At 51.2% G+C, this 21,059-nt stretch overlaps 4 protein-coding genes across 4 annotated transcripts; 2 read left to right on the forward strand and 2 right to left on the reverse strand.

Annotated features, from left to right (window-relative positions):
* Nucleotides 1-2,085: 2,085 nt before the first annotated feature.
* On the forward strand, nt 2,086-5,097 carry GCG54_00013789 (uncharacterized protein; the record flags this gene model as incomplete). The annotated part of the gene is made up of 1 exon (XM_045413637.1): nt 2,086-5,097. One exon carries the CDS (start codon nt 2,086-2,088, stop codon nt 5,095-5,097), a length of 3,012 nt encoding a protein of 1,003 aa, XP_045269708.1.
* A 5,057-nt stretch (nt 5,098-10,154) lies between these two features.
* Nucleotides 10,155-10,661, reverse strand: GCG54_00013790 (uncharacterized protein; the record flags this gene model as incomplete). Its single annotated transcript, XM_045413638.1, has 1 exon — nt 10,155-10,661. One exon carries the CDS (start codon nt 10,659-10,661, stop codon nt 10,155-10,157), a length of 507 nt encoding a protein of 168 aa, XP_045269709.1.
* A 1,373-nt stretch (nt 10,662-12,034) lies between these two features.
* Nucleotides 12,035-13,226, forward strand: GCG54_00013791 (Neutral protease 2-like; the record flags this gene model as incomplete). Its single annotated transcript, XM_045413639.1, has 2 exons — nt 12,035-12,272; nt 12,346-13,226. 2 exons carry the CDS (start codon nt 12,035-12,037, stop codon nt 13,224-13,226), a joined length of 1,119 nt encoding a protein of 372 aa, XP_045269710.1.
* A 993-nt stretch (nt 13,227-14,219) lies between these two features.
* GCG54_00013792 (uncharacterized protein) lies at nt 14,220-16,167 on the reverse strand (the record flags this gene model as incomplete). Its single annotated transcript, XM_045413640.1, has 3 exons — nt 14,220-15,149; nt 15,208-15,391; nt 15,443-16,167. The coding sequence occupies 3 exons, from the start codon at nt 16,165-16,167 to the stop codon at nt 14,220-14,222; spliced, it is 1,839 nt and encodes a 612-aa protein (XP_045269711.1).
* Between the last annotated feature and the right edge of the window lie 4,892 nt (nt 16,168-21,059).

Here is a 21,059-nt window from a genome sequence, read left to right on the forward strand (position 1 = left end):
GTGGGGGGCCGCGACAGAGGTTGGATGGGTCGTCGTTTGTAGAGTGAGGGTCCTGGCAGGTAGGTAGTCTGAGGTTGACGTCGTGATGGGATTTGGAGAATGTTGCGCTGCGAGTGCCTTCAGTCTTTGTCAGCGGGTTCAACGGTCACGGTGAGTGGTCAGCTGTCTGGCGTGGGGCCCGCAATGGAAGCTGGAGATGGTTGTTCCCTTAACGGGCGGCTGCTAAGCGACAGGGGTGTGTCGTGTCCCCTTTTGGTGGGGTTCACAAGTGTTGCCTCGGAGGGCGGAATGACGCGCTACGAGAGTGAGATTTCGAGATGGAAAGGCGCGAAGGAGGGAAAAGAGGTACGTACCGCGACGTTCCCTTAGCGCGTGCCCACGTTCAATTTGGCCCGGCCGGGCAACAACCCGGGATCACGGGAGGAAGGGGGGAGGAAAATAAACGAGATGGGCGCTGTCAAGGGCCCAAAACAAAAATAAAGCAGACTGGGAAGGGTCCGACCTGAAGGGGGAAGGCACCGAAGGAGAGACGAAATGTCACCGCCGTCCCGAAGGTGAATCGTTTCCGCCCTGCCGCCCTTGTCCCGCTCTCTGGCGATATTCTTTTCCCTTTTTCCTTTTTATTTTCTTGTGAGTCTCCGCTAAGCTGCATCCATATCAGATATACCTGCCCAAGATGTTTTATGGATGGGCCAAGGGTAGGTATCCGTAAGGCGGGCAAGAGTTCGAGACTAGCACTGCACACTGCACCTCTCGAACCAAATCACACAGCACACAAGACGAAATGTCACGGCGGCAGACCTCTGAGATATCCGGGATTGGTTGTCTTGTGTCGTGTGGAGTGGGTTTGTGCAGGTCGGTACGCATGAATAAACAAATGCCAATCGGGATCCAACGGGCGGTTTCGAAGAATGACAACACGCCAGGAATAACATGGCCCATGGATAGTTTGTGCCTTGCTGTGGACGATAGCGAACATGTCATATTGCATTATCTGCCATTCCCGTTCCCAGGTTTACCTGCGCTCTCCTCTTTTTTTACGGATCCTCGGTGAAGTTCAAGCGTGAGAGAGGAGTCGAATATGCAACTTTGAGGCTTGCGGCTAACTGGGCTGCTACTGGACGCCCCCGTTTCGTGGAATCGTGAATGACATTCTTCAACTTGCGTCCTCCCCCCGCCGCCGCTGCCCATTCCAATCTCTCAGTCACACTCACCACTCGTGCTCTGTATCGTTTTTGATCCCCCGAGTTTCCCTATTCCGGCAAACACCTTGGACGCGTCTGTTCGCGGTTGGTTGCTGCTGCTACCTTACCTGCTCTGTGTCACCGCTACGCCGTTGATCATCGACCTGCATGTTTCAATCGGGGACCGTTTCGTGTCGAGTCAACGCTGTTTGAGAGAGACACGCGCGAGACAACAAACCAACAACCTTTTTTTTCCTACTTTCTCGCTCTTGGTCTTTGGGCTGCAAAGCACATTGCCTCCTTTTTTTTTTACTCCTATCCGGACGGGACCCCAAGCTGAAAAAGGTGAAGCGGCGAAGTGGTCCATCACCGCCTTTTGCCTCACCGACGACGAACCCCTCCCCTCCCCTACCCCCCCTCTCACACCCCCGACCTGCAGCAAGCAAGCACTTGTGCGTACCTTACGACGGGCACAGTCACACACACGAGAACCGGCATCGTCGTCGACTGCCTCAAGCGGAATTGCAGGCCCTGCGAACCACTTTCCACGAAGCCCACCGTCACCGGTAAACTGGGCACCTCGACAGTCGACCACCGCGCCCATCCCTGCTGTCTTCTGTTTTTCTTTGCACATCTTTGGCAGGTTTTCATTTTGCAGCCTCGTTCCGGGGATACCCAGACCTGGGAAAGGAGTGCACGACGACGACGACAGAAAGAGGCAGGGAGCGCCCGTGTTCGTCCAATGTGGTTTTCCGTTTCCCGGCCATGGTAGCCAGTGAGAAGCCGAGGACGGAGGAGGAACCCCAGGAGTACCAGCACCTGTACCTGTACCTGTCCACCACCGCCAGGAACCCGAACCGAACAGTCAGTCACCTGCAAATAGCGGCTGCTGCTGCCCAAAATGCGCTCGCTCACGTCCGCCAACACGCCGGCCGGCTGCAACAATCTGTCGACTGCTTCTGAAGACCTCACCAAGAACAAGCCCAAGAAGCCCGACCCATCCCGGCTTCACAGAAACATCAGGCCATCGTCGCTCTCGCCCGCCACCCGCAACCCCGCCCTATCGTCAGCAGCATCAACAGCAGCGTCGTCCAGGGCATCTTCGCCTGCTCTGCTCTCGCCGACATCGACGCCCTTGCGGCCCGTCTCACCAGCACCAGCATCCGCGGGTCGCAAACCCACGGTCGCCCAGATTCGAGCCCGAACCACAAATAATCCCGCTAGCACGCCCACGCGAAGGTCTGTCTCTGGCTCTGGCATTGGCAGCACTGGCACCACCACCAACACTCCAACCAGCAGACCAAAGACTGCCGCTGCCGCTGGAACTAGTGCTGCGACTGCGACTCGCACTGCTGCCACTGGCCCACCAACCGCAACGGGGCCCCGGCCACGCATCACAGCTACCACCACTAGAAGTAGAAGTACTGTGACCGTAACCACAATTGGCGCAGGCACCACCAAAACATCAAACTCCCACTCCACCACTACAACCGCCGCCAACCCAACCGCCGCCGCCGCTGCTACTGCTACTGCTGCCAATCCAAACCCAAACCCAAACACAACATCCTCTTCGCAATCACCACCCGCGACCGCCTCCAATACCACTACCACTACAACCACAACCACCGACGCCGACGACGCGGCTACCACTGCGGAAACTCCTGCTACTTCCCCTCAGGGTTCTGCCTCCGCCCGACGACAGCAACCTGCACTGTCCTCCAGCTTGCGCTCTCCTCTCCGCAACAGAGACCAAAATGTCCTGAACCCCTCATCTCGTCCTGCCAACGCTGCGCGAGCGAAGCCGTCGCCAACACCTTCGCCCACCTCATCCTCCACACCTGCATCCGCATCCGCCTCTGCGTCCGCCTCTCCCACGCCCACCACAATGCCCCCTTACGACAAAGGGGGCAGCACCACCACCCGCCAGCCGGGAATGCCCTCCCTCACCGCAAAGGGAATGAATCGAGCTCCCCTCACCCCGAAAGTTGCTGCGAAGCCAGCCTCCGTCGTGACCCCCTTGGGCCGCCGCCGCAACGATAATACGAATAACAACACCCAACACCCGACTCTACATGCCGCTGCTGGGGGAGGAGCCAAGGACGACCTGACGAGTCCTGCGCCCTTCCTGGGCAATAATATCACACCGCGATCCGGCCCTCGCCAGAACCGCGTCGACAGCAATAATAGCACTCCTAACGGCACACCGAACCCCGACCGAACCAACGATTGGGATCACCAGCCCACTTTCCAGGCTGAGCCGGTAAGGAGACAAGTCGTTACCTTCAGCCCTGTCCCTTCCTCCGTCGGCAACCGCCACGATGCCGACTCCAAATTTTTCTATGCAAGCGACGCCAAACCCTCAGCGCCCGCTCCCCAGCCCAAGCAGTCTGCTGCTGCTCCTGCCGCCCCACAGCGAGCTTCCACCTTCCTGTACGCCAATGGCAGCGCCGTAGACAAGAATCGGCCCACGTCCGCAGGCGTAGGCTTCACGCCGATGCTCGCTCCCTCGCTGGCACCGTCATTATCACCGACGCTTGCGCCCACGCCGGAGCCGCCGCAGAGCAAGTTCTTTTATGCAAATGGAGCTCCAAACCTGGCTCCCGGCTTCAGGCCGTCTTCTGCAGCCTCGGGGACCGGGCCAACGATCGCAGAGTCGAGAAAGAAGGCCAGGAATTCAGCTGGCTCGGCGAGCGGTTTGTCGCTTGCGTCTCGGCCCATGTCGCCCAACAAGCCGATACAAGCTCCAGCAGCTCCGCCATTAGTTAAGAGCAACAGTCAACCGCAGACTCGGACACAGATGACCAGCCCGCCGCCCCTGGCGCCTTCGATGCACAAGCGCAAAATCAGCATGGACGCCGTCTCTCAGGTAGCCAGCCATGTCAACAGCCGGCCCGCGAGCCATGTCGGCTCAGACGCTGCACCTACCGATGCCATGATCATGTCACAGTTCATGGCTTCTCAATCGCCGACTCCCTCCGGAGTGTCGTCTCCGACAATGGCCAGCTTCTTCCCTAACCAGCCGATCACGATAGCCTCGATATTGCAGGCAGCAGATGAGCTGAGCGAATCTGAAGGGGAGGAAGAGGAGGAGGACGATGACGACGACGATTCCAGGGATCTGGAAGAACTCCACAGCCCGACCCGGTCGAACCACGGCGACCCTCTGAACGATATGGTGAAGCACGCTAGGAGGGAACGCAAGGTGCAGGATCTGGAGATTACGAACGCTTCCCTGGAGGCCATTAACAGATCGCTCGAGAGGCAGCTCAGAAAACAGACGGCTGAGTTGAGGAGGTACAAGAGACTGTCCCGATCTGGCCGTCTGTCCTCGGCACCCTCTGCGCCACCAGCCGAGGTGCCGTCTGAGCCGACCACGGGTCTTGGTATCGAAGGCGTTTTAGATCTTTCGGACCTTAGCGAGGAGGAGGAGGTTGAAGCCGGAGGTGAAGGCGGGGCCGAGGGCGAAGGCGATTTAGAAGACCTCGAGGATTCCATGTTTGAGTCATCGGAGCTTGACGAAACGGACTCTGCCAAATCGGACCCCGAGCGCGACACTCGCCGGAGGAAACGAGACGAAAAGCGACTCCAGCTGGATCTTACCAAGCACAGAGAGCTGCTGGTCGACAGCCAGAAGATCAATCAGAGCATCAAGAAGTGCTTGAATTGGACGGAGGAGCTCATCAAGGAGGGCAAGAAGGCTCTCGAGTACAAGGTCCAACCCAGCGAGGTAAAACTGCCACCACGTGTGCTCCAGCCGGCTTACCTGCGAGACAACGAGGATGAGGAGTCGCGTAAGGATGGCGCGTCAGCACCGAGCAGTCCAGTGGACTCCCCGAGGAGTCTCACGCCAAATTGGAGCAAAGAACCGCAGGACCGCGATAGCGGTATTGAGCTGCCGGCGGAGGGCTCATAACAGCGCCTTCAATACCAACTACACATTATAATCTTTTAAGCAGACCGGGTCTCCCGTCGCGGCCTGGACGTTGCGGCGGCATCGCACAACATCACCACTCACGGAACATTTTCCTTTCACAAAATCACCAAACATTGCATCGGGAGTCAGGATTAGTCGGAACCAGGCGTTTTCTATTTTCTCATTTGTGTCTACTCGGCCTTTCGGCATTCTAACGAAAGGAACGACATCATCGGCGAAGCATCATCTTTCCTCCCGAGAAGGGAGGGTAGAAACACTGCGACTGCTCATTTTCTGCAAACAAACCGGTTTTCCTTTGTCACACGTTTTTGTGTACCAACAGATACCCCAAAGCAACTTTACATATAAAGAACGGAACATACAAGGGCGGGCCGAGTGGGATTTGAAGTCCAAAAGAAGGCGCCCACAACTGATTTTTTCCCGCCTGCGCTTGGTTTGGGGAGGAAGTTTCGACCCTTGCGATATCTCTGCTCATGAGCAGGGGACGCAGGAAGAAGACCAAGAATCAAGACGGAAAGACGGAGGAGACGAAAAAGGGGAACATGCAGATGATGACGAGCCGATGTGTATACTATCGATTCGAGTCAAATAAGACCAGTCAAAGACTCTGATGATGATTTCAAGTTCATGCTTCTTGCCTTTGGCGGTGAGTGATGTCAGATGTGAAGATCAGGGGTCCATCCGGGTCCCTGGCGGGGAGTTCCGAGGGCTGGGCGGCGATGAGGCTGAGGGTTCTGGACCAGGAGTCTGTCTCGATCGGGATGGGAGAAGGAAATATCAGGTCCACATGGGTGCAAAGGGGGGCCGAGGTATTGCTTCTTTCGTACGGGGTGAATGTTTTGCTCAACGGTCTCAATTGCGGAGCAGGGATATATACGGGAGGTGCAGAGACAATGCACCGGGCCCTTGTGAGCCTCCTTTTTGGAGAGCGTGGCTTGGGTGATTGCGATGTCCCGGGAGGGAGGGGAGCTTGTTGGCTGGGGGTGAGACAGGAGGTTGACTGGGGGTGAGGCTTCGGCTCGGAGACGGAGGTGACGGATGAGGCTGGACCGGGGAGGGAGGGAGGTTTTATGCGGGTAAGCACCGAAAGACTCTGTACTCGGTGGGTGCAAGGAGGATTGTGCACTTGGAGATACTGGATGGCGATGCAAAAAGCAAATAGGAAGGAGGGGGATGAGCAAATGCAAAAAGAGTCGGCCGACGGAGATGTCGGAGGCTGCTTGCCTCGTGGGTGAATCGAACACCCGATCTCCTCATTACTAGTGAGGCGCTATACCACTTAGCCAACAAGGCGTTGGAGACGGCAGCGTAAATCAGGAACTAAGGAGGGCTGGGTAAGGATGTGGGGTTGTGGGGACATGCTCTGAGGAGGTGTTGTTAGTGGTTTGGACGCAGGAGTTTGACAGCGACTCTTTTGTTTTACTTAGGGTTTGAGTTAGCTGACGGTTTTGATTGGTGTCTTTAGGAAGGTTCTGGAGTTTCGTGCTGGTTGTATGGGTGGTGGTCTAGTTGGGCAGTGACTTGGTGTTAGTGTGTGCTCTCGCGTTGGAGCGGCTGTGGGGTTGTAGGCTTCGAGACCTACCTAGTTGTTTAGGGGGCAAGCCGCAAAATGGCTGTTACCCTTTTCATGTTTGAGACGCTCTGGGAAGAGAATGGTTACAGCTTACTTTTCATTTGAAGGGAGCCTCGCGTTTGACATCTGTCGACGAGCGGCTTGAAGCCGCCGGACCCTCCACCCATCTTGTATTGTTATTTGGAGACGGGATGGCACAAGGTCGATGGCTTTCATTATCTTGCGAGCGCGAGCTACCGGAAATGCTTTGCGATACATGCTTTTCGGAGCGCATATTCTCTGACTTTCGGGGTCTGAGATGCGGTGATTGAGGCAGGGTAATCGAGCTTCTCCAGCCTCCGTGGTGCTTTGGAAGGTTTCGTCTTGCCGGAGATATCGACTCTTTCAGACTTGAATACGACAGCCGGGAACTGGGTATAAAATAAGTCAATCTTGTATTGAAATACAGTTCAGCAGGAATGAGATCTTGAATCTCGTCGACTGTTCAGCCTCCTTTCGCAGTCTACAGACTTTGCATCTCGATGTATGAAGCAAAGGCATGCTCGCGACGAGTTGTAACAGATGGTAGACACTGTGCGGCTTCTGCTGCTTCGGCTTTGTTCTTCATCTCTCTATAGGTATTCGACAAAAGCATCACACAAATGTCAAGAGATGAGGGGAAGTCTCATGGGAGTGCGTCGTGTGGTACGTGTCCTGGTTGGGTTCGCTTGCATCGAGGTTTTCACCATCTCATGACGGCGTCCACCGAATGCAACATAGAGCTGAAAGTCTTTCCAAACAGATCATTGGCTTGGTTCCCTACCAAATACTTCATCCACCTTTCTTTATATACGCGCCTCGAATTGTGGTCTTCCTTTTCCTCCAGCGCCGGTGATTGCCCACGAGCATGGCGTGGCTTCAGCTATAAGAAGCCGATGCTGGCTGCTGATAAACGCATACGCACCAGGATAGTCATTTCTGAGAGTTCTTTTGCCTATTAATGAGATAGAGATCATGCCACGTAAGTTTTGACTTGATTTGTCGGCCGCTCTCTATCGATAGTCAGGATTTGCGGGCGTGGCTCTGTCGTCTTTACCTCTGGGTATATTCTAACCACATAATCAATGCTGGGGAGACACTGATGAGTCTCTCCCTACTCTTCACGAAGTTTGAACGCCCCTTCGAGAGATAGCGACGAGGCTCCTATGATGATTACCTTGAGTAGCCTGTTTCTGCGACTACAACGTCGGACATTGGCTTGTCTACCATCAAACTGAGGAAGCTCGGTTTTTATGTTCAATTTCAGTTCATTTCTTTCTTGCTTGATACCATAGTAAGTGCTGAGAAGAGATCTGCTATTCTGCCACTTGCGGACAACTCAGATCGACAATGTCACGGTCGTCATCACGCACCACATCTATCTATATGAATGGTCTCAAACACCTTGACATCATCTCAACAATGGATTTCGTTGGAGCCGTTCTCTTTCGAAGTGCTTGCAAAAGCTCGAATCTTAATTTTGTACAAGCTTTTTGAAGTATGAATAGCATGGTCGCTGTCACTATGATCCCCCGCTTTCTCTGGATTATTCATGTATGATGCACTGCAGCTCTTTCAGACGATAGAGACGTCTATGATGTCCACGGATGAGTTCTGGGATTGTACTTGGCAAGCTTCTCGTGATTTGTGGTGATCGCCGTTCACCGAACGGGGCCAGCCTCATTCGACCACATCGCAAGTTGTGTTCAATTTTTGTGAGGGAGGAATAAAGCCTATATCTTTTCCAACATCTTTTATAAACCTTTCACGCAGTTTCAACCCTATGGAGCCCTCATTCCATTTTCTGCGACAGCGGCGGTTGAGACGTTGCGTCGCCATGGAAGAAGGCCCGAGATTTGAAGCAGCAGGCATTGAGGCGGCATGTAGTATATTAGCTCAGATAGCTCTGCAATTGGAAAAAAAACATAAGCAATAGCAGCCTTGGGTGATACGGTAGCTCAATATCTTTTCAAGAGGCCGTGCTTGCCGTTCTGAGTGGTTGTCTTGACTCTTGAACGTTTTCGTGCAGCGGGCAGCTTTAATTATGTTTCGTCATTTTGAGTATATTCAACGTAGATGATGAGAAAGAAAAGGCGAGACTGGAGTCGTTGATAGGATGAACATTTGGGAGTCCAAAGACCGCTCAAAATCCGCTCGAGAAGAAAGCAACATCTCCCCAAGGAGGTTCTGCATAATCTTGGTAAACGTCACGCAATTGAAGTGGCGATGGCTTCCGGAATGTACGAACTGTGACGCGGACTGTCTGTCTAATGATTGTGTATTGTTGTTCATCGTTGTTCACGGTGTATTCGCTACGAATAAGCTGTCCATGATATTCACAAAATTTATCAACACTACTCAGCTGAGAATGTGACTGAAGGATCTCTTCAAGTCACTCGAATGCTTTCCCTTAACCACAGAACAATCAAGCTCAACCCATCAAACTTCACCAAAGTTAAATTGTTGACCTAGATTCTGGGTTCTGTGACACCAAGAAGGTTTTATAGCTGTTTACATTAGGACTACACTAGAGTCTTGGGGAGGGTTAATGCGTACACGATGATACTAAAACTTCAACCACCAGCATGTGTGCAGTTAAGGTGGACAAGTGCCAGTCTTGGATCTACACATGAAGCCCAGGGACTCCTATCAATCGATGAAGAGAAGTTGCGTGTGAAACTTGCTAGGCGGTCCAACTCAAACTGTCGAATTTCCAAAATTCAAGCTCCAGTCCGGCGTTCTTCGCCATCTCAACCTGATCTTGACAAGTCCGCGAGACGAAAAGGAAGATTGATCATTTCTTTGTCATTTCTTTGAATCTTCTGGATCCTGTTGGAGCTCGTGAGCCATACAGCTTTGTAATGTCAAGTTCCCCCAAGATAATTCTGTTTCTTCAAGGGTATTGCGACACGTTGCTGCTTCGTGGATTAGGATCCTCGACACGGAAAAGCTCCAAAGCTCCGCATGGGCAACGCAAGCATTGAGACGCCGGGAAACAGCACGTAAGGCAACTCGCAACTCAAACGGAAGTACCAAGCTCTGATTTGGCATAAATTAAGCGTGTCTCATCACTCTTCCCCTAGTTGAAAGCAAAACGCCGGGAATTGCTACCTAGCGAATCTCCCGTACCGTATGGGTTATGGAAGTTCATCAGCAACAAAGATTTCGGCAAGGGCGAGGTAGGGAGGATTTTCTGGGAAACGAGCTTCTGGGAGCCGAACTTGTGACTTTATATAACAGTTCAAAACTGGACTTGAACTCTGGAGTTTCGACAGGCATAAGTCGTAACAAGCACAAATATTAGCAAAACAAAACGCCAAATCGCAAGCGGATGGTGGCTGGGTAGTGATTTTCTCACAAACAGCGCTTTTACTCCCTTAGAGAAAAGAAGTCGAATCATGTTGGTTTTGTTTATTGGGGGGCTGCAGTTCAGAAACCGAGTCCGCTACTGACCAATCTCCACCGTCTCAGTCTTCCAATCCCCAGTCAACGAACCACCAGCACCAGCGCCGACAGACTGCAGCTTCTGCGGCTGCTGTAACAACTCTTTCGTGTTCAGTCCGGGCCAAACGGCCATCCACTTCCCTCTCATCATTGCCTTCGCCTTGCCTGCCTTCCACACATCTTCTGGAACCCTCGGCTCGCGTAGCTCGATAACATTGCTCACGCTCTCACCAGGAAGCAGCGTTACTAGGGAGTCGGCACCTGGTGGCATCTTGCGGGTAAGTTTGACGGCGTCCATGCGGATAGGCTCCGACGCCCCGGCGGGCGTGATCGAAACTAGACCCAAGCCAAGAGCGGCCTCATCAAGGGGAGAATTCCACTTCAGGATCGTCACGGGAGTGTCGGGGCTAGCGTTCTTGACCGACACCGAGACGGTGGGGGTTTTGGAGGCGGCGGTCTGTGAGAGGCTCAGTTGCAAATCGGGAAAGGACGACTCAGACTCGACCATCGTGGACGTTTGTTGGGGAGAGAAGAAGTAGAGAGAAATGAGAATGAAAGCGCCTATAGCTAAGGCGGTTGACAGCGATAGGCGTCCTCGGCTGCGCTGCTGGGCAATCATGTGTATAGCTCTGTCCCTGTCTGGGAGACAACAGACTGGTATGATGCGAATGCCTCTTTGGCGGTTGAATGTTGAGTGAATTGAGCGGCAGCATTGTTGACGGACTTCTTGGGGGCCCCGTCAACTCTGGGACTGGATATATGCAGGTAGATGAGAAAGGGAAGTTGCCACTGTGAGAAGGAAAAGTTGCCGTTGTAAGACTAAGAAGGAAATGTTGCCATTGAAAGCGGGAAAAGTTGCCGTTGTAAGAATGCTGTCGTATTATTCACTCTCGCTTTGCGAATCTTCAAGGGGCTGCAAGTCCTTAATGATGTGTTTGTGGTTCGTTGTTGAGTAACTAACAGGATGAGGAATACGAGAATTCCATATGAGAGGCGCACTTGAGGCAACTGAGCAAGCGGCAAGTTTAAGCGACGTTTGTAGAATATTAAAAGCTGTGACACGTGCGGGGCAAGCTTGTGTTGATTCTGAATAAGGTCAGTTCATGTCGAAGAGGCCAGTCTAGAATCTTTCGCCTCGCCGTGCCTCGCTAAATCGTAAGTAAGTGACCCCTTGAATTAACTTCTCACTTATGCCAAGTCGGCCAAGACAGCCAAGACACTTTCTGATTGGTGGCGCACGGTTGTGAAAACAAACAGTGAATGAGGAGACAGGATTTAAATCAACACACGGCTTCAATAACTTATTACAAACCAGGCAACTCCCCCACCATCAATCGTTGTGATCGACAATTCAGAACAACCATAATCTTCCGAGGAGAGGGGCCGGGACCAACTTGCGGCTGTCCTTTTCAATCTTCCAATATGCTTACTAGTCAGCGTTGACCAAAGTGCCGCCTTTCTGGAATTCGAAGGCACAGACAATTGTGATTCGACCCCTGTTCCCAGGTCACTGTTCATCAGCCTCAGTTTCCCCTGGCGAACGTGTCGGAAAAGTTGCTGTCTTCTAACCCCATCCCAAAATTGCTCGTTTTCAGTGGCGGAAAAAAGCATCTACATCTTGAGATTTCATGCTCCACGATACGACTCATGTTTCGGTCCAGGCTGAATGCAGCCTCCCACAGCGGGGCCGGCAGGTTGCTCCTTCACGAGGATGTGAAGTAATAAAGTCGTGCTCTTCCGCTGATGAAGGAAGGATATTCTAGTCACAATTCAACAGCTGAGCTGCTACCGACCAAGTCCGGAAGATAATTCATTCATCCGCCCATTCATTCATTTATTCATTTGTTCTTACGTTCGTTTCTTCCACATCCCTCAGCCAAAATGAAGGCCGCCACTCTTGTTTCCTGCCTTGCAGCCCTTGCTAATGGCGCTGCTATCAACCTTGCTCGCCGAGATGCAAGCCCTCTTGATGTCAAGATTGAGCAGGTCGGCAACAGCGAATTGAAGGCCACCATCACCAACACCGGTAGCAGCCCTCTGCGAGTTCTCAAGACTGGTTCTATTCTCGACGACACTCCCGTCGAGAGGGCTCAATTCACGACCGCCTCTACTGACGGTGGTAAGTAGAATTTACTATGACGCTTTACATATAAGTTGTTTGTTAGGATAGTCCTCTCTAATGAATCCAATAGTCAACAGAGTTGCTTTTAACGGCATCCGCGTCTATGTCCGCGACACGAACCTCCCCGACTCTGCCTTCAAGACAATTGGTGCCGGTGAGAAGGTCGAGGTCCAGTGGGATCCCGCTAAGGTACACGACCTTAGCACCGGCGGCGAGTTCAATGTTTCGAGCGTTGGATCTCTCCGTTACGCCAAGGAGGGAAGCAACGACATTGCCGGCCAAATTGTCTACGATTCGGGCGTCCTCACCGCTAAGGTCGATGGAGTAAAGGCTGCTGAGGTCCACGCCGCGTTTCATCAGAGCCTCGCTGCTAAGCGTGCCAACGTCCAGAGCGACTGCACCGGAAGCAAGAAGACGGCCGTTATCAAGGGCCTTGCCGAGGGCCAGAAGCTTGCCGCCGCTGCGCAGACAGCTGCCAAGGCAGGTACCCGCGTGGAGCAGTACTTCCGTTCGAAGTCTTCGGGCACCAAGGCTGCTGAGGTCCTTGGCAAGGTCGCCGACTATCTCGGCAGCTCGACTGCGGATGCCAAGATGTACTGCTCCGATGTTGGCAACTTCTGCGCCAACGCTGCTGCTTACGCTCAGGCAAGTCATCTTGAACGTTTCTTCCTTAATGACGTGAGTACTGACAAGCTTTCTCAGCCCGGCGTCGACGGCTACATTGTCCTTTGCGAGAACTCTTTCGAGGTCCCTGTTTCTGGCGCCGGTTGCCGCGGCATGGACCTGGCTTACCTCATGATCCACGAGGCTACCCACTTGTCTGAGATCGGCGCCACTGACGATGTTTGCTACGGATACGAGGGCTGCGTCGACACCATCAGCGCGTCTCAGTCGCTCAACAACGCGGACACGTTTGCCATGTACGCCAGCGGTATCAAGAACAGCTGCTAAATAGGCGAGGGATTAACTACCGTCAACATTCCGTCAATATGTTTTGACAAATTTCTTTGTACATCTAGCAAGTGCTTGACGTATCTCTTACATAAAATGATTAGGCCTTGACGGCCATAGAACTGAAAATACACAAGAGCCACGCACGTCGTGAACGTCCGTGGATTAACAGTTGCAGCTCATAATAACTTGCCAATGACTTGAATGTGTCTGGTGAGATTTAAATGAGTGTTTATTCTTCTTGAATCTCAGAGGGTAATCCTCACCTATGACAAGTGCCCAAACCTCTTTCCGTCTTCACAATTAAAGCGAGGGTCAAGTTTAAAGTACACGAAACATTGCGCAATGTGTCCATCCTTGCATTCGATACGCATCATCCCTACTTATATTATCAGAGGTGGTCTTTGGGCATTTCCTTGGCTAGAGTTAAGCAATTTTTTTTAATTTTTTTTGGAAGAGCTGATTAAACTGTTGACTGGGTGATGTGGACATCGGTAAATGAGAGTTCAGAGACAAATGCTGGGGCGATGTCACAGTAGGCGAATCCTCAATCCGAGCTCGTTTAAGTCTAGCTGCAGTCGGATAATTCTTCTGCTCGTCATCAACCGGAGAAGGTCAAAGTCACAAGAGCCGTCCATTTGACCCCAAACAACCAAGACCTCACATATTTCCCCGTCAGAGTCATACGGCAGTCAAAAAGGTACGCCTCCAGGCGGCAAACTGCGAAAGAAAGGTTAGAAGGGAAGAAGGATTGATGATATGGGCATGATGAGGCCATGATTTGCTCTCGAAATTTGACAGTCATGGCGAAAAGAACTTGCCTTGAACCGGTTCTGTATTAGTGCTGATGGGACTATGACCCTTAGCTACGAGGTCAAAGTAAAACAAAGTTCAAACAGCATATTCCCAGATGGAAAAGCTAAGTTTAACCATGTAACGAGCAAATTCCAACACAAAATAAATCGTGCTCTAGTGCCAATTTGTGCCGGCTACTCAACCCCTCTGTGGCAGACTTCCCATCTGTCTCCTCGCAAAATCTAGGGTATCTGCGACCAACTTGTTGGCCGCATCTTCTCGGGCCTTGTCGTACACCTTGTCCTTCTCGAGGTGATCCGCATACTTCTTTTTGAAGTCCTCGTATTCATTGCGGATCTTCTCTTCCTCTTCGTGTCGCTTGTCTTCAGCCTTGCGATGCTCATCATCTGCTTTGATGCGCTTAATCTCGTCATCATGGCGCTTCTTTTCCTGCTTCCTGTCATCTTCCTCGTGTTTCTTGTCAATCTCATCGTGGTCTTTACGCTGCTTCTCAAGGAGTAGGATTTTCTCAGAAGCCTTCAGGAGCGCGTCGGACTTCGAAGTGAGTTCAGACTGGGTAGTCTCAAGCTTAGCCGTGACGTCATGCAGTTGCTTCTGGAGTGTCTGCTGTTGCTTGTCCAAATCTCCGTTCTTCGACTTTAGCCCACAGATCTCTGCCGTCAGTCTCTTGTTGTCTTTCTCTAGGATCGAATTTTTATTCCCGAGCACACGCAAATCCTCTTCGAGGCGGGCTTTCTGCTTTTTCTCTTCTTGAAGCTGGGCATCTGTCGCATTGAGCTGAACATTAGCGGTAACAAGGTCCTCCTGAAGGCGATTGATTTGAGCCTTGAGCTTGTCCAGCTCTCCGCGGAGCTCCTTGATGATCTCGTGATCTTTAATGTCGTGTGCCGAAATCTTCTCTATCAGTTGACTCAGCTCGTTCTCTTTGGCATCTGCTTGCTTCTTTGCGTCCACTAGGCTCTTGTCCAGAGCAGCGACTTTGCCTTGACCCTCAGCAATCTCAGCTTTCAAGGCCCTGACTTTAGCTTCGTGGTCACCAATCTGCCTCCTGGCAGCATCAAGCTGGTATTCACTGTCGTGCAGCTTAGAGTCTAGCGTTTTGAATTGCTAAGTGATGGTTAGAGACCATACTCTGCAAGACACCTAGACATTATTGAGAGCTTACCTGCTCAGCATATTTTGCTTGGTATCCAGCCTGGTCGATGAATGCAGCTGCATGAGTCAGAGTGTCGACCAATGTTCGAGGGAAGGGCATCGGTGCAAGAATGCGAGGAAGCGAGGGCTGAGGCTGAGGAAGCCTGAATTCGGTTTCCGCCTTGTTCGGGGTTGACTCAGGCGGATTAAAGTCGCTGAGTCAAATCTGTCAGTTTTGCAGGTTCATGAGAGGTGTTGAAACTCACTGAGAGTGGCGATCGATCAAAGCAGCGAGGGTGAAGTCGCCAAGGTCCTTGGCGGAACTATCCTGAGGTGACTTCATGCGGACGGAAAGCTTGCCGGTTTGTCGGTTGAAGGTGCAGTCCAAGTCATAGTAGGAAGTGTAAGTAAACCTGACAACATCATCGTTCTCAGTCTGAATCTTCTGGTATTCACAACGGAGAGACGGATCGTTGGCTTTGCCAGTATAGCTCTTCGTCCATTGCCAAAGAGATATGATGGGCCTGCCTTGGCCGAAGCCCTCAGGAGCGATGAAGGTAGCCATCTCGTTTTTGGCGAAAGTGGACCAGTTGATCTTTCCGGTCCAGACTCGGACAGTGTCATTGGCCTTGCCGCCGTGGGAGTGGGTACCCCAAACACGCTTGAGAGTCGATGAGGTCTCATGGCTTGCGCAATCTGACATGGCAATCTTGATGTTCTCGTAGGCTCGCTGGCTGGTGATCTTCCACGAGAACTTCGGGTGCTTCAGAGTGAAGACATCGTCTCCCTTGTCGGTCTTGGAAACCTTGTCAATAGAGATTGTCTGAAACCAGTTGGCCTTCGGCACTCCGTATTCATCCCGCGTCCACTGGAAGAAGACATAGGCAGTGTCACCGGTGCGAACAGCTCCATTTGGCAGTATAACGATGAATGTCTCGTCCTCGGCCACCGCTGCACCCTTCCAGTTGAGCTTGCCCAGATAGACGTACATCTTGGTGGGATTTGAGGTCGAAGCAGAGGGGTTCTTTGGACCCTGGCTAGTTTTCGGTGTGGAAGGAGGCAAAGAAGGATATGGAAGATGATTTTTGAGTATCTTTATGGGGATAAATGGGATGGAGATGATCTTGAACGCGAAGTCGATGAGCATTTGAAGTGTGGGGGGTAATCGCAGTGTGGGTGTTTTCTCATGATACTTCGTTCAATCAGTTTGCCGTTTTCCGATCTTATACTGCAGGGTTGAGGCGTTTATTGACAGGAACTCGTTAGCAGCATGAGCTCTGGTGCAGCTTTCCACGTTTTCGCTAGCCGGGAGGAGCTGGTCATATGAGATCAGATTTTGTTTCTCATTTATTGCCTCTAAAAGTGCGTGTCATGTCTAGTTTAATTCGGCCCAAGCACATTGTGTAGCTAAAGTTGCCGGAGCTGAAGTGCAAAGTTTCCTTATCCGGCAAGATACGAATTAGTTTTGTGAAAACGTCAATGCCACTCACAAGCCACGTTCTTCCTCGTGAGATATTTCAACACAGTGAAAACCGAAAACATGTCTAGCTTTTCGATCCGCGGGGAAGCATCAGTCGATCCTCCCTGTTTCGGTAGGCCTTAGCTGCAGAAAGACTCAGAGAGTGGACATTGATTCCTACTCATCTCGCGGGTCCCTACCAATCAGAATCTGAAGTTCGGAATGGGTTCAAGAATGAAGCTATTATGGCGGCTCTAGCCGACGGGCGCCGTTCTCGCATCGCCTAGCTCCAGATTGCTTGTAGGAAGAACCCAGAGCAATGGTTGTCTCACTTCCGCGTTGAGAAGACCGGCCGAAACGCCACAGAATTGCGGGACCAGAATTTCTCTGGCCCCCAACATGGCGACGTTGATTCCCGTGGAATCTTCCATGATAGATCTGCCGCGTCTTGGGGTCAATCCAAGAAACTGGACGGGTTCGCCCATTGCGAGTTTCCCTTCAACGACTTTTGATCATCTTCTTCTCTTTATACATGTTCTCAACGACAGATGTGCCAACCTGCCAAAGTCTTTCGGATGAGCTCCTTCCACCGGAATAAATGTCGCAGAGCACATGCCAGACACTCAATCGAAACACGCAAGACGGAGAAAAACACCGATGAGGAATCGAGGATTGCGGGCACCAACGTTCGGGACGTCCGTAGAAGCCTCCACGATCACTGGCGATCGGAGGGCTTCTGTGCCAAGCTGCTAGATGTCTTACACGCAATGAAGCCGTACGTTCCTAACGTTTGCAGTGGCGAAATCAGAATGACGTGAGTGGGCAAGCCACCAATTGTTTTAGGCAACGGCAGTGCCCATCTTCAATCTGAATATGACCTCGATGGGTTGAATTCTACTATCTTAGACCCTAAAGCTGATGGGAAAATGAGGAGGTGTTTCTCGTCAGCTTCATCCACAGCCGTTCACATGCAGAAAAAAGAGCTATCAAGATCGCATAGAGACATTTTGAGCAGACACAAGCCGTACACGGATTATTACCACGACACTCACATTTGTAAGTGAATCTCCTCACCAGTCATTTAATTGTTACTCACCTGTGGCACTGGTCTTTTCAACTCGGCTGCACGACGGCTGTTCCCTTTGTAGCCAAGGCGACCCTGATGGCCACGCAAAGTTAGCGAAGGAGTATCCGATAGCTTGGTTCCCTCTTTCTAATTGATGGGATCCCCCTCACCCCAAGGGAACGCAAACCTAAGATTTTTGGGAGCTTCTCATCGTTACGTCAAATATCTGCAGGTTGAAACCTCCCATCAGAGGGAGAGACAGACGCCGTTCGTGTTCATCAAGCGAGAAAACGAAGTCCGTAAGAGCGACGAAAGGGGGTCCCCAGAGAGTTCACAGTCGCAGCGATAGAGAGCACTCTAACTACTTACAAAAGGTTCTCGATGATGCTATTAGCGTCTTGGAAGAAGGAACAACCTTTTCGTCCTTTGCGTCCACGAACGCTCTGAATTTTAAGGTTCGGCCCGAATATGAGTCACTGAAGAAGAACACTAAACATGGACAAATTAAAATGCTATCCATAGAGCATGCACCAAACTTCCTTCTCGCAATCATCCACCACAGAAATGGCGACAATCAGCAGGGAGCAAACGTACGCCGAGAATCATCCATCAATGTCCGCCACCGGTCTCACGATGACGGTATTTAATCGCGAACACCAAAACACATTGCAGAGCCGTCTCTGCGCTCTTCCTGAGGAGCTCGTCCTAGACATGTTCCACATGCGACTTGCCGATCTCACGCGTCAAGTGTCCCATCTCTTTTTCCGGCTTTGTCGGACAATGCGTTTTCGAGAACTCAACTTTTCCAAAGAAACTGACTCCCGAACCAATTATGACAATAGGTACCATTATCGTGGACATGACAACAGATGTTTCAGTCAATTTCATCCAGACTACAACATCGACTACAACATCGAGTACGAATATGCCAGGAGGATCCATCCCCCTCTCCTCAGCAGCCCGCTCGAGCTTCGGCAGCACAGGTTTGCAAAATGGTGTAACTGCAGCGAGAAAGTTGCGTTCACTCTGCGGCGTCAAGCTCTCTGCCAGCCATGCTCGCAGCGAATCCCGGACGAACATGAGTTGGCTGAGCAGATAGCTCTCCACACGAAAGACGTCTGGTGCTCTGCTTGTGAAGAGAAGCATGCCAAGATGTGGTTTTCGTATAAGCAGCTGCTTGAACATTCCGAGGGCTCAAAGCGGTGTATTCTTTGGGAAGGATGTGTCTGACTATGTTCTCATCTCTCTTTCAGATGGAATGATGTCAACAACTGAAAAAATCGTAAACGCAGTCTCCGCGATGGAGGGAGCTTTCTCAAATGCCACCAGTGCCTCGTTGGAGTCAGTGATGCACAAAATCCGGCGGTAAGAGCCTTTGCCGAGGAGACTAAGATGGAAAGTGGCAGGCAGAAAAAGCGTTACAAGATCGAAATGAGTTGGAGACTCCCCATTTCTGTTATCGAGAGCTGCTCTTCCAGGCAACGACAACATGCTTTGCCCACATGTCACCTGGAAAGAGATCCTGAGGCATGTCGTACCAGGTCAAGTTCCGGGATCATTGGAGTGCTCTATCTGCGGCTTCCAGTATTCATGGACCAAAGCAAATTCGGGAGAAGAGACGTACATCCAGGGATGGCGAATGCTTTGGAGATCGCAAAGAATTCCGGAAGAATTTTATTACTCCGATCTTCAGCATGCTTCTAAATCTCTTTCGCTAGACCCAGAGTCATACCAAATTCACAAAGACTTCTCAAAGCATGTCCTATGGTGCAACACCAAAGGATTTTACAACGCTCAGGGTGACTTCAGGAACATCTTGCGCAACGACCAACCCTACAAAAGATTCGTTTACCGCCCTTAATGGCCCGAGTATGTTTGGTCGTCCATTCCTTTTGGTTTTGGCAACACTGACTAATTTTCATGTCTCGTTGTAGCAGATGCAGTTCTTCTGACACATACTTGTGTGACGAACTACGAGTAACCTTACGAAGATATACAAGCCGGTCATCAATAACCCAACTTTGCAGCTGCGCTACTGGACCTCCTCATTTTGAATGTCCAAATTCAGACGAAAGGAAAAGTGAGGTTACGGACGAGGCGATGGCGTATGCTGCACGTTTACTAGACGAAAGCGCGCAAAATTGACTGACAACAGTTGAATTCAAAGTCAGCATGTTCTAGGAGACTCTGAGTTTCTTTGAGATTTTGCTCTACTCATATCATTCTTGGGAATGTATGTACCGTAGTATATCCATGGGAGCATTGAGTGTTTGTATGTTGTATGACCCATCGAAGACCATGGCAGCTTGTGAGAATATAACATGGGCTTAGAACCTAAAGGACTTGGTTCCAGATAGGCCTTGAGCCTGAAGATATCAGGGCTAAACAGGGTCAAAGCAGGTGTCGGGAGCTTGACCTAGCTAAACATGGGAATATTCTCTTCACCTAGTGGAGGAAGTTTTGAACTCACTTGAGCTGGAAGCATATCTTTCGTCGAGGAGTGAAGTTTGATCTGTGCCAGACCAACCATATACTTTTATGTGTAGCTTCATTCGCGAAAGCAGAAGCAGAAAACGTCGTATGGTAATGATAGAAAGGAAATAACTGTGTGCGGCAACATGGCGGCCAATGCTACACAGTCAAGATGGCCCTGAACATATCAAGCCACATCCTAAACGTCGGATCCCTCTTTCTCCCTGATGGCCCTTCTAGGCGCAAACCTTAGACCAGTTTGCCAGTTCCCAGACGCCAGCTGCCAAATGATTCAGATGTCTCAGTAACGCTTTTGTAGACGACTCTTCCCATTTACAGGCTGTTAGAATCTTACGAAACGCCTACGTGCCGATAGCTTAGATGGGCCGCATAGGTCAAAATGCTGGCTAAACCGGTTTTTTTCTTTTTTTTTTTGTCATTTCCTTCCTGGTGACTGGTATTCTCAAAAGGTATACCAGCACCCACGAAGTCCGACTAATGCCCTAGCTTCTTTGAATAAAAAACGAGGGGAGGATTTGAGGCTTAACCTTTACTTCTTGGCGCCTCGTCAAGTGTCTGCATTTTTCATCCCTCACCAGAGCTGAAGACGCAGGTCGTTCGGATGCACAACAGAACATGAATTGAGAAGAGCAAGGGAAAAGGTTTCACTGGAAAATTCGTAGGCTGACAAAAAGGTATTCGACGCTATCCATAGCGTCTGCGGAAAATGGACGACCCCTTCGTCCTCCGACGCCATCGGAGACACAGATTTGAGTCATTGAAAGACAACGGTACAAGTATTAAAGCATCAATAAACGGCACTCTCCAATATTTGCACCGAACATCCATTCTCGCCATATCCATCACGCAAGTGACTACCACCAGC

Source organism: Colletotrichum gloeosporioides, assembly GCF_011800055.1.
Source record: "Colletotrichum gloeosporioides strain Lc1 chromosome Unknown consensus_11, whole genome shotgun sequence".
NCBI lineage: Eukaryota > Fungi > Ascomycota > Sordariomycetes > Glomerellales > Glomerellaceae > Colletotrichum > Colletotrichum gloeosporioides.